The 14,498-nt window shown below is 32.9% G+C and overlaps 1 protein-coding gene across 2 annotated transcripts in view; it reads right to left on the reverse strand.

Moving 5' to 3' along the window:
• The window catches only part of Strump (WASH complex subunit strump), a 272,405-nt gene that overhangs the window by 143,922 nt on the left and 113,985 nt on the right, over positions 1–14,498 (reverse strand). The window contains exon 8 of one of the 2 annotated variants that reach the window (XM_085825271.1): positions 69–182. The exons of the other annotated variant lie outside the window; for it this stretch is intronic. Coding sequence (XP_085681397.1) covers positions 69–182 — 114 coding nt within the window. The remainder of the gene's footprint in view (positions 1–68; positions 183–14,498) is intronic. 2 annotated transcript variants of the gene reach the window in all.

Genomic DNA, 14,498 nt, shown 5'->3' on the forward strand with positions numbered 1-14,498 from the left:
TATTTTGAAATCTATCTTATACCCTAATGTTCAATTAATATCTAGTTGTCATAATATTAAAAAAATACCTGCTCCTTTATATTGGTAGCATCTATAGTATTACACAAAGCTTGTTTTGCAGCTTTATATGGCTCCCAAGCATCTACAAGATTGATAACCATACCCATGTAAATACTTATAACCTAAAACATAAATTTCAGACATCTTAAATTAAGATATTGTTTAAGTAACACTATTTTTATTAAATGAAAGAAAAATCCAGCTTCATATAAACATTACTTCCCTAACTTTATAAAATTCAATATTATAAGAACAGCTTTAAAAAGGTTTGAGACAAAAATAACAATGATTCATCAGAATTCCAAATAACATCAAAACTTAAAATTTAATTGATTGCTTATCAAATAAAATTTTTTTAATTATTAATATACATTCATATACTATGGACATGCAAATGGACAATATGGACACACACATAAAATTTATCAAATATAAATTGCACAAATCTAAAAAATTTACAGACCTTATAATTTAACAATCCCTCTCAACATTCAGAAAAAACTCAATTTTAAAATGCAAACGTATGTTATTTACATTAGAAAAATAATGGGAGTGACTAGAAGTTTAAACTACAATAATTTTCTTTTCACTCCCCACACATAAGAAGACTAATCAATTATATTTAACAACTCAATTCAATAACAAAATGGAATTTTTTTTTCCCTAATTATGTATTGCGAAACTTTAATTTGGTGATGTTAAGAGTTTTGGAAGTACTGTGAAATCTGGTTGCCTACCATAGCAGCATACTTGCTGTAAGTTAAACATACACTTTAACGGGTGTTTTCCTTGAGTTTAACAAAACTGATGAACAGGATATGTCAACCTATGACATGTGAAAAAAAAATATAACATGGACAAAATGGAAGATGGATAATAGGAGATTAATACTTTACTGGCATGCCGGCAATTCCACATGATACTTAAAATAAATGCTGTTCAGAAACAGTTTGCTAGATTCTTATTCCCATTATAGTCTTTGACAGTTATTTTCTACATCAGGTTTCAATGTATCAGATCGCTGCTACATGCTGGAGCTAATCACGGCTGCTGACCATGTCGATAATCGGGTATGACACATTCTGGATAGGTACACTGGGAGGACACATGGTCTTTACACACACCTTTCTTGGACTATATAGGACTGAATACGCTTATTCAGCATTTTGCAGATGCAAATTTTCAAACATGTATGATAACTGCCTATACTATTTATTTCCTACAGTTTTAACTAAGGTATAATCATATTAAATATTACCTAACACAAATACTATTGTAAGGTAATTGCAAACCATCAAGACTGACACCTATAATGAGCAGACTATCTGTAATAGACTGAAATCATACATAAGTAATAATAATTTCGTGCTTCTGTAAAATTTTGAATAATATCTAACATCTATACATCTCGTTTTATATTCATACTTTGTACTGCGATATAACTTTGGTGTTGTGGCATTTACATTTAAATTTTACAAACGAAATGTTATCTGCCTCTTTTTGTCAGAAGGTTCACTGATTTCAGAATCCATGTGGATTTGTGTGGCAAGCAATTTTATTATGGAGGAATTATGAAATATGTGCAAGAGTTTTGGCCTGCAGTCCACTGCTGCCTTCCCAATTAAAGTTTAAGACAGTTGGTGACTTCAGTGTTGATCTTGATGTGGACACTGTAGATTGAGATTATATGCAGATTTGACAAGTCATGTGTAAGAATTTTGTTGTGATCCAGGAGCAGCATACAGCATTTAGTCACGTTAAATTAAAACGTTGGATTTACAACAATTGCGGAAATAATTTGTATTTGAACTAAGTCTAATTGGCTGGCAACTTTATGTTTTCATATTTTTATTTAATCCCTCACAATTGTTGAGGTAGAATAAATTTAAAGTGATTGTACTTTAAATGCCTGTTTGTTTAAAATTAGAGATTTTGATGATTATAATTCACCTGCCAAAACACATGTAATTTTATTTTTAATGAAGTAGAGCTAGCTAAGTTATTTATACCCCCAGCTGGGGTTATAGTGTGACTCAACATCTACATATTTTTTAGTACTTTCCGATTATCTGCACCCCCAGGTTTTAATCTACAGTAGAACTTTCAGGTTCTTGACATATTTTTTAGCATTGTGAGAACAGCTAACTATGCATGTGTGTAACACACTTGTTTGAATGCATGTACATTTACACACTTTAACCATCATTCCGCACACAGTTAACACTGGCTATAGATATGCAAATATCAGCCATACAGATTCCCCAACTTCATAAAATTTCTTATTTCTTTTAAAATGTCTCTTCTTTATTATAATTTACAAACAAAACATTACCCATGAGCTGTAAAAATCAGCAAACAAAAATTTTTCACTAAACCAAGTCACGAATGGCTTGGGGATGTGAATAATCAGAAAATACTAGTTCAAAATAATACACGATATTTTGGAATGCTAACAGAATCAGCTGTCAATATTTCTTTTACTACATTGAAACACATTACTTAAAATTTTTGGAGTAATTAGAGCTCACAAATATGCAATTAAATAATTATATACGAAAGGAAAAAATAACACCTTCCATATACATACTTTTTTAATACAAAAGCAATTATTATGTATTTCCACCGTCATTCTGACTAGAGGGCGCTGCGTTCGTCCTAATAGTCAGTGGCAGGCAGGATACTAAAGGTGTAAGACGTGGAAGGCAGAGATGCCTAATAATATATCTAATTGATTGAAATTTTCATATATTTTCTTGTAAATAAATGTTGTTATTGTTAACAAAACCTCTTATTATCTCTTGGATGCACCTTTAGTCTCACAGAACCATTTGATGCAAAATTGGTGCATCTTATCCGCGAATGTGGAATATCGGAAGTAATTAGTCATCATTACTGGATTATATTTCTGAGAAGTTTGGATACTTTACACACGCTTTTGGATACGCAATATTGCATACTGGACTGTGGAGGTAAGACCTTTTGAACTCACATATTCGGAGTTAATATGGATAAGCTTTCGAAAATAACTGAAAAAAGAAGTAACGTTCGCGCTAGTGTCACTAAACTAGTTAAAAGAGTGCAGAAGCTTGATGAAGCCGTCGAAGACGTAAGTTCATTATCAGAACTACTGGAACTATTAGAAACGAAAGAGCAGATCTTGAAAAGCCATGATTTAGAGGTGGAAGCACTCATAGACGATCCGGAAAAATTTAAAGGTGAATTAAAAGCTTCGGAAGAATACGATGACAAAATATTGTTAGCTAAGATTAAACTAAAAAGCAAAATTAAAGGATTAGCAGCAGAAAATGTTCAGCGGACTTCTTCAGTTCTTAACACATCTAGTGTTTCGGAAAACACCGTTACGGCTTTAAAATTACCAAAGTTAGAAATTTCGCGATTCTGTGGTGATTCTGGCAAATTTATGGAATTCTTAAACTGTTTTGATAGCGCAATCGGTTCAAACAATTCACTTACGAAAATTGAAAAATTCCAATATTTAAAATCTCTTCTTTCTGGTCCTGCATATAACGTTGTTTCGGGTTTTGAATTAAATGAGAAAAACTATGACTCATGTCTTGAGCTTTTAAAACAAAGATATGGTAGAACTGATTCTATTATAAATTCTTATATGACTAAATTATTAAGCTTAGAACCCGTGAGAAGTTCGTCTAATGTTAAGGGTTTGCGTAAATTATACGATGAAATAGAAGTTAATATAAGAAATTTGCGTTCATTAAATGTAACGGAGGGTTCATATGGGCATTTATTGAATCCAGTATTGTTGAAGTTGCTACCACAAGATTTGGTGTTAGATTTTCACCGAAAACGAAACAGGGAAGTGAATTGTGAGGTTTCGGAAATTATTACGTTTTTGAGGAATGAAGTCGAATCTAGGGAAATTGCCGAAACTGTGATGAGCCCCCTAAAAAGTTACGAAACAAAACGATCCTTTTCCCAAAATTATCAAAGTGGTCAAACTTATCAGAAAAACTATTCAAAGCCTAAAAATATATCAACCGCTTCAGCGTTAAATGCACAAATAAAAAATGTTTGTTTATTCTGTGACGGTCATCACGATTCCGTAAGTTGTAAAAAATTGGATGTAGAACAAAAAATAAATAAGCTTAGGACTGAAGCTAGACGCTGGTGTTGTTTCCAGAAATATCACAGGTCTCGCGTATGCAGGGCAAAAATATCGTGTAAAAATTGTTTAAGCAATTTTCATCATGAGTCAGTGTGTAGAAAAAATAAACCCGTTAATGTTAAGACGAGAGGTTGTGAGAAGCAAGTGGAAAGCGAAACTATTTTGAATGACTCACAATCTAAATCTAATAAAAGCGCCGAGAATCTTTCTGTGTCTCATAGTAATATATGTACCAAAAATAAGCCCTTTTTACAAACATGTACAGTTTTAACTTGTTCGGATAAAATTTCAGTCTTAACTAATGTTATTTTAGACAATGGTAGTCATCGAAGTTTTATTTCATCTCGATTAGTTAAAGAATTAAAATTAAAGCCAATACGCTACGAAAGAATAGCTATTTTTGCTTTCGGAGACAAAATAGCACGTGAGAAGGAATACGGTATCGTTTCATTGACGTTGCGCAATAGGGATCAAAGTTCGAAATCGTACGAGTTAGAAGCTGTCATAACGGAATATATATCTAATTTGTCCTTGAAAATTCCTAATGTATCTATTCGCAATGCGTTGAAGGAAAGAGGTTTACCTTTGGCTGATTCATTTTCTGGCGACTGTCAGACGGAAATACTTATCGGATGTGATTCATTTTGGGATATTGTTTATGACGAGAGAGTAAAGTTAAATGAAAACATTACTGCGATAAATTCTTGTTTCGGTTGGTTACTAGCGGGAGTGGAAGGAAGTAATAAATTAACTAATAATTATGAAAATGTATGTTTAGTCATGGACTCTTCTTCAATTTTGTGCGATTTGAAAAAATTTTGGGAAATAGAAGAATTTCAGTCAGACAAACAAAACTTTTCTGAATGGGACAAGCAATTGATTGAAAAATTTGAAAATTCTTTGGAATTTAATGGGGAAAGGTATGTTTGTAGATTGATGTGGAAGGAAAACTTGGGACCTGTAGTTGGGTTGAATTCTAATTATGAGGTTGCGAAAAAGCGTTTTGATTCGTTAAAGCAAAAACTAAATAAAAATCAAGAAATTTATGACCAGTATAAACAAATTATATCGGATCAGTTAGAATGTCAGATTGTGGGAAAATGTGTTAATGAAGATAAAAATTTAGGATATTATATGCCTCACAGAGCGGTAATTAGGGATGACAAGGAAACAACTCGAGTTAGAATTGTTTATGACTGTAGCAGTAAAGGTAATGAAAATAATAAATCTCTTAATGAGTCTCTAGAATCAGGAGTAAATCTTTATGCAAATTTATTGGACATAATTCTTAAATTTCGAGAATATCAAGTTGCATTTTGCGGAGATTTAGAGAAAGCTTTTCTTATGATAGAGATTGCGGAAAAAGATAGAAAATACCTTAAATTTTTGTGGTTTCCCGAAGAGGTAGGCGATTCAACCGAAACTCTCCATTTAAATCGTCTCCCATTCGGTTTAACTACTTCGCCATTTTCCTTGGCTTGCGTTTTGAAATTTCACATTAAGAAATTTAAGGAACATCATCCAAAATGTTATGACATGTTAAATTCTTTTCTTTATGTTGATGATCTCTGCTATGGAGCCAATACCGTTCAAGATGCTTATTATTTAACTTCTATGGCAATACAGATATTAAAAGCAGCGGGATTTCAATTGAGGAAATTAAAAACTAATTGTCCGGAATTGTATAAACTTTGGAATGAAAACGGATATGAGGAAAATACTGACTTCGGGCAAGGAACAGGTTTCTTGGGATTGAAGTGGGATCCGATTGAGGATAAAATTAAATTAGATTTAAGAGATGTTAGGGATTCCATTGATGCTAGAATCACCAAGCGTCATGTTTTGAGAGTTATTTCAAAGATATTTGATCCATGTGGACTCATTAGTCCCTTTGTAATCACTGTGAAAATTCTTCTGCAAGAGATGTGGGAACGTGGTCTACAATGGGATGAAGATTTGCCAAGTGACCTCCAAAATAAATGGAAAACCTGGTGTTCTGAACTTTGTGAACTTGAATCAGTATCTATTGAAAGAAGGTTTTTTGAAAGTGTAGAAATAAGTGAAGTTTCTCTTCATGTGTTTTGTGACGCCAGTCCCAAGGCATATGGGGCTGTTACGTTCCTAAGGTACGTGAATTACAATGGCCAAATCAAAGTGAGCTTTATAATGTCAAAAAGTAAAGTTGCTCCTTTAAAAACTTTGACTCTTGCAAGATTAGAGTTAATGGCAGCTCTCCTCGCTGCACGTTTAGGAAATTATTTACAAGGTCTATTTCCTAATTTCGCGAAACAAATTTTCTTTTGGAGCGACTCTCAAATCGTCCTTCATTGGTTGAAAGGATCTTCTAAACAATGGAAACCATTTGTCGCCAACAGAGTAGCTCAAGTGCAGTCGCTGACTCTACCAGAGTGTTGGAACCATTGCAGTGGCTCCGACAATCCCGCAGACCTTACTACTAGAGGAGAATCGGCTAGGAGGATTCTTATAAGTTCTCTGTGGTGGTCAGGCCCTGTTTGGTTGTCTAAACCACTTCACTCGTGGCCTCTTAAAGAATCGCTACAACATTTTAATGACATCTGTGATGAACGCGTTATAGTGAAAGAGCGACGGACTGCACTGGTTAATTCCATGGTAACCAGTTCAGCTAATGGAAACTTACCTATGTCGTCGTTACTGGACGTTAATGACTTCAGCGAATTAAGTAGATTACTGCGTGTTACTGCTTGGATTAAAAGGTTTGTGCACAATTCTAAACCTAATTCTACAAAATTAAATGGACCTATATGTGCTCCAGAACTCGAGCAAGCTTTGCGTTTTTGGATCAAAGCTACTCAATTCAAACATTATAGTACAGAAGTTACCCAACTTCTTTCTAAAGGAACTATCGATAAGAGTTCACGCATATTTAATTTGAATCCTGAACTTGATGATAATAACTTACTTTGTTTAAAGGGACGTCTACAGTTTTCATGTAACGATATGCGAGCTAAACATTCTTGGCTTCTTCCATCTAATGATAAATTTGTCGAACTACTTATCTGTGATTCTCATACTAAAATGTGCCATTTAGGTGTTGATGCAACTTTAACACATTTACGAGAACAATTCTGGATTGTTAAAGGTCGTCAATTTGTGAAAAAAGTGTTAAATAACTGTCTGATTTGTAGACGATTCAAAGTGAAATCTGGAATGCAGGTGGTTGCCCCTTTACCGCCTGATAGAATTCAAGAGCATCCACCATTTGATGTATGCGGTGTGGATTTTGCCGGACCATTTTTTGTTCGTGATTTTAATTCAAAGTGTTATTTACTTATATTCAGCTGTGCAATGACAAGAGCTATCTACTTAGAAGTAGTTCTTAACATAAGTGCTGATTCCTTTTTGTTAGGATTCCGACGATTTGTTTCTCATCGAGGATTATGTTCCACTATATATTCTGATAATGCCAAAGCTTTTAAAAAAGCAAATAGTGAATTGAAAAAATGGTGGAATCAGATAGATAATGATCAAGTTAAAAATTTGTTTGCTTCTAAAGGTATAGTTTGGAATTTTATAGTTGAAAAAAGTCCATGGTGGGGAGGTTTCTGGGAGAGACAGATACGGACGGTTAAAACCTGCTTAAAGAAAATTGTTGGACGATCCTCTCTTTCTTTGAAGGAATTGGAAACTGTTTTTTCAGAAATTGAAGCTCTGGTTAATTCCAGGCCTATCACGTATCTGTACAACGAACCCTCAGAACCCTCTCCACTCACCCCATCTCATTTTCTTATTAGTAAAAGATTGGTGTCTTTACCTGTAATAAAACATAAAAATGAAAATTTAAATGTTAATAGGAATTCTTTGGTAAAGAAATATAAATATCAGCAAACACTTTTGAATCACTTCTGGAACAGGTGGAGAAAGGAATATTTACTTAATCTAAGATCAGCTTATATTTCTCCACAACCAGGTAAAATAGTTTCATTTAAAGTGAATGATATTGTTTTGATTAATGATGAGCGTTATCCCAGAAATATGTGGATGATGGGGAAAATTTTAGAGCTATATCCAGGAAGAGATGGAAAAGTTCGTTCTCTTCTTATTCAGACTCCTAAAGGACAAATAAGACGCTCAGTACAACTTGTGTATAATTTGGAAATTAATCCTTAATTATGTTAATTTAATTGAGTTGCAACCTGTTAATGTTCTATCTGTGTATTAATGATAGTTTAATTGTGCTTATATTTTAATGCTTGATATTTGAACAATTTTCTTTGGAAGTTAAAAGTGTAATTGGTTTTTGTATGTTAAGTCACTGAATAATTTTGAAGCTTTGTATTTGATATAATACGCTACTTATATTTTTATTCTTGTAATTTTAAATGGTTCCTGAATGTAAATTTAGTTAATTCAATGGTAAGTGAACTCAAGTGAGTTCAGGTGGGGAGTATTACGTATTTCCACCGTCATTCTGACTAGAGGGCGCTGCGTTCGTCCTAATAGTCAGTGGCAGGCAGGATACTAAAGGTGTAAGACGTGGAAGGCAGAGATGCCTAATAATATATCTAATTGATTGAAATTTTCGTATATTTTCTTGTAAATAAATGTTGTTATTGTTAACAAAACCTCTTATTATCTCTTGGATGCACCTTTAGTCTCACAGAACCATTAGATGCAAAAGCAATAAATGAAGTCACAAACAATGAAAAGTTTAAAAAATACAGACTGAACAACTTAATTACATCTTTATAAATGAAATTTACAATTTTTCAAAATGTGCATTCACTTTCTTCATGAATAGAAAAACTGCAGAGAGGAAGGAACTAGACAAAAAATTTTAATGAAACTTAAGACAATAAGAAGCACATCAAACTTTTCTAAACCCATAAAATATTTTACGCAAGAAACAGTTTCTTTAACTAAAAATTCTGGTAAACAGATTCAAAACATATGACATAAATAAAACACTGAATGAAGATTATTGGAGAAGATAAAGCAACAAGAATCAGCTGCAAATTTATGAATATTACACTGATTCTTGTTGCCTTAAGTCTTCCAATAAGATTCAAAACATATAAAAAAAGGGTGGGATTTTTTTTTTTTTTTTTTTTTTTTTTTTTTTTGTTGAAAAAAATCACTCATAAAAATATTTACTGAATTATTCCAAACTTGAAAGGTAAGAAAATTTTTTTAACATGTATTGTCATCAATTTGCTAGCAAATATAGACTTAAGGTTCTGTGCTGCTTTAGCTGCAGTCAATCAACTTTGATATTATAACAGAACACCATTTACATTTTCATTTATTAGACCTCTTCTAGTACCAGGCAGTGATTTAAGGACTTTAATACACATGCTCATTTGAACTAAAGTTGTGAGTAAATTAGGCAGTTTAGAAACAAAATTGTTTTGGCTACTTAAAACTATTATGTGAGCAAATCGATGTTAAAAATTTAAGGTAGCTGCTTCCTGAATCCTTTGATGTAGGAGAAATTATGTGAATGTTTAAAAAATTTTCAGAATCTTAATGCTAAAAAGCTAAGGGAGAAAACATGCTAGAGGGGGAATATGTGAATAAATATGATATTTAACATTAAATAAAACAAATCTACCGTAATTTCCGGAAGAAAGGCCACATCAGCGTAAACGCCACACTCAAGAAAAATGGCGGGGAAAAAATTAAGATTACACAAAAACGCCGCATCGGCGTAAACGCCACAATAGATTAAATTGCGCGTGACATCGTCATGCGCCATATAGATGCAAAATCTCAACCTAAGTCCTGATATATGACATACCAGTTAAGAAAAATGCATGAAATGAAACCATAACTCAAAAATAAATTAAAGGTAAGAAATGCGGAAAATATATTTACCTTCATGTTACTTACAAAAGGAATTACAGCAAACTATACATCATTATGAAGCCATCAAAATCTGATTCTCCACTATCTGAATTAAAAAGATTTAGTAAAGACCAAGTCTTCCAGATCGTCACATTCATTCTCTTGGTTTACAGTCTCTTTATCTAAGGATATAATTTCAGCTTCTTTGAACCCTGCTATTATTGACGATGTTTTTACCAATTTCCATGCACTTCCTACCCAATTTGCAACTTCTTCATAAGATGCTCTACGCATTTTACCGCTTTTGGTATATGTATGCAATCCTTCACTCATCCAGCACTCCCACCGCTTTCAGACTTCAGCTTTGAAGGATTTATTACCTGACAAATCTAATGGTTCTAAGATTTTTGTCAAACTACCAAGAATTATTGCGACAGTTGTGGACAATTTTTGACATCTGGTTTTCACTGACTCAAGTAAATGAGCACGCATGGAATCCATTATCAATAATCCTTTTGGTTGGAAAAAAGATCCCTTACAACACTGCCAAACTTTTTGTAGCCACTCATGCATGATTGTTTTGCACATCCAGCCGCTCTCGTTTGCACAAATAATTACGTCATTAGGAAATCTCCCTTCGAAATAGGCTTTAATTTAAAAATGATAATTGGCTTTAGCTTGTCACCGTTCGAAGCACAAGCTAACACACATGTAAATGACATTCTTTCATGCCTCGTCGTAAGCACAGATACAGTTTTTGCAGCAGTTTCATCAACAGTTCTGTTTGCAGGAGAGGCGAAAGCTAATGGCGTTGTTTCATCCATATTTATTATCTGTGACCGAAGAAGGTTTTTTTTTGTCAATCATATCTGTCACATATTTTAGAAAAGATGCCTTTTTATCCTGCCAGTCCATAAGTAATTGTTGCCCGACTGTTATTCTAGTACGCACAGAAATATTTTTTCTTTTCATAAATCTGCTACACCAGCAAGGTCCTCCTTTGAAATCATTTATGTTCATTTGTTTTGCTATAAATTTTGCTTGTAAGCGAATTTTTGCAGTCGGAATTGCCATTCCCTTTCCTTGTTGCTCCTTTATCCATTTTGTCATCCTCTAGATTCGGCCACCTTACAGAACCACTTCTTTTGGCTTGTTTCTGTTGTGGCATATTTTTAAATTCTTCTTTTTCAGTTCTCCAATGTCGAATATATCTCTTGTCCACTTCATACTCTCGAGCTGCTGCTCTATTTCCAATTTGTTCAGCACGTGAAAATACATTAAGCTTAAAACCAGCAGTATAGCATCCATGCCGTTTAGGTGCCATTTTCAAAAATTTTCCGCTCCCTTCTTACTTAAAAACTATCCAACAAGTACTTGTACCCAAACTGATGGGATTTGTATCTGGCAGAATGCCAAGAAAAATCGATTCATGCTGAAGGGGAAAAGCAACTGAGTGGTCTTTTGCGTGGGAACAGCACCAGTCTATGCACAATGACAAGGCCATCCAAACTATGTAAAATGACCCTCATAAAGAAATATTTTATTTTTAGTGCACCTAAACGCCGCACCCGCTGAAAATTTAAGTTTAAAACATGTAAACGCCGCGGCGTTTCTTCCAGAAATTATGGTAATCGAAATTTAAAAAAATCCAACCATCCTGTCAAAGTACACAATATACTGGACAATATGTTAACTAAATTTGGTAGTTCTGTTTCTCTCTGTTTAAAACTGCATAATATGTATAAAAAATCATTGGATGCATTCAAGTAAAAAAGTATGCATTAGACAGTAAAAAATAAAGATGCATATAAATAAACTAACTACACTGTCTAACTGCAAAACTCTTATCAGCAAATACAAGAAACTGTTTCAAATTTGAACCTGCATTCTCTATGTGACATATGTATTTCCAATTCAATTTGCTAGAGAACAGAAGATTATCTTGAAGTCCTTAGAATGAAGTTGAAAGGAATTTGTTCATTCGGTTCAAAATTGAGTCATAGCTGTATAGTAATTTAATAACAATTCTGATTTAATATGGAGAACTGTCCAAGATGTACAACAGTAAGGGATGATCATTCTTTAGATTCTTTAATGAGAAAGCAGAGGACATGTATTCACTGGAAAAGGTCTTCACAGTTTTGCATAACAGTTAACTGAAATATCAAAAAAGGCAAACTATAATATAAGAACTGATGATGTTGATCTTTATGCCATCGAACCAAAGTTTGTTTTCCTTTCATTACTTATCACATTTAATTTGAAAAAACAGCAAAAGGTGATTAGGCTCCTTGCTGATGAATGTTTTCTGAATTAATTAATGAAGATCCAGCTTGCAAAAGGGCAGCTTTCATCAATTTATCTGTAGAAAATCAAGAATACAATTTCACCTTTCAAATCGAATGGATCAAGAGTCCTTTTGATTTGAAAGGTAGTAGTACAGTCAAATACCGAAAATCTGCCAACTCTGAAATCAGCGTTGCCTCTCAAAATATAAACATTCAGTTTATAGGTTCTGGAAACCGCAACATTGAGTACGAAATATCGAAGGGAAAATACTTACCGAATAATAATGATTCATAATGGAAATACAAAATTATTGACATCATAATAAAAGTTTTTTTTCCCTCCAATCTGCATCGAGGGTTTAAACAAAAAAAAAAAAAAAAAAAACAGACGATTCACTCAACTCTTCTTTTAAGTTCACAATTCACGTTGTTGTATTTTCTGAGCTTTGATATTTCACGAAATTGTTTAGTGCTGCCTTTTTTTAATCCAGATATCTTGTGGATAAGAATATTTTTAATTTCAGCCGTTTTTAATACAATGATAGATAAGAAACGCACTCATGATTTTACTGCTTGTTGCAATGTTGAAAAACGTAAACACATTGCACTGACGGTAATGCAAAAAATGCAAATTCTGCAAAAGATGAAGGCAGGTGCTACTCCTCGGTTTATAGCAAGATCGTATGGAATTGCGACATGATTGTGTATGATATACGGAAAAATAAAGAAAAGCTGTTGAAATTTTACAGCAAGAGCGATTCTAATACGGAATCCGAAACCGGAAATCTTTGCACGAGTTGAAATTGGCAAACCTCAATGCTGTGTACATATAATACAATCAATAATATAATCAATTTATATATGTAATAATAATTTAATGCATGTGATAAATTATTACAATAATGTATATAATAATTTAATTAAATGTATCTAATACACCTTATTTATTTTACACTTTTAGTCTGAATATTATGCTTTATCTTTTCTGTCCTAAAATCTGCACAATCTCTGGTCCCGAGCTTTGTGGATTTTTGGACTTCTACCGTATTTGTAAATAAGCAGTTAAATGATATGAATAAAATTGTATTGATGGATGATGTAGAAGTAAAAGCTCTTATTGATACAGGAAGTGATATAAATATAGCATCGGGAAATATTTATATAAAGTAATTGGTTCACCTAGTATTAATTCTTCAGATTTGATTCTAGTAGGCCCTGGTAATAATAAAATAAAACCTATTGGTTATTTTAAAGGTTCCATATGAATCAATGATTGTGAAATTAAATCAAATATTTATGCTGTACCTCAAGAAAAAATGAAAGAAAATTGTGTTATTGGAAATGAATTGCTTTTGCAAATGGAAATTATTATAAAGAAAAACGTCATATGAAAACAGTAGAAGATGAAAATGAATAAAATTTGATATATATAAATCTGGATCATGAAGATGAGTTAAATAATAGTTCGGATCCTTACTAAAGCATGCAAGTCAAAAGTAAAACACTTAATTGAAAATCATATTCCTAATAAATCTGAAAATGTTATGGAAGAAAGAGATGTTGTTGAAGATGAATTAAAGGAAGAGGAATTTCAGGAAGAAAAAAGAGATATCAAAGGTGGAAAAGGAAAATTGCAAAATGTAGAGGAAGGGAAAAATTTCATTTCTAAAGGCAGAAGAAATACCCACCTAAGAATGTTTGGTAAATCAAAAAAGAGCAATGAAAAAAATAATTCTAAGAAACCCACTTCAGGGCCAAAGAGTTCTAGAAAAAGAAAGGATTCAGAATCTAAGAAACTTGTTGAAGATAATGCTGGTTAAACAGAAATATCAACAATAAAAAACAGAAACTTCTAGCTGAACCAAGAGAAACTTCTAGCTGAAGAACTGGATTCTGGTATGTCTGAAAAATCTAAAGGAAGAAGCCAAAGAAAAACCTACTAATATCAAAATTGAATATTATTTTAAAAGATGATCAATCTATTTCTTTGAGACCCACACGTTTACCAATTATAAATAAAGAAAGTGTCCAAGTAATATAGGAAAAACTATTTAACAAATGGATTTGGATGCTCATGAACAACAAGTTAGACCTTTGGAGAGAAATCTTTTTGTAGCAGAACAAACTGTAGAAACTTTACAGAAACAACCATCAGATGCCAAGAAAGAAGTCTGATGATCAGG

This window comes from Stegodyphus dumicola, chromosome 10, assembly GCF_044657685.1.
Source record: "Stegodyphus dumicola isolate Sdum_Otavi_A_Nest chromosome 10, ASM4465768v1".
Lineage (NCBI taxonomy): Eukaryota > Metazoa > Arthropoda > Arachnida > Araneae > Eresidae > Stegodyphus > Stegodyphus dumicola.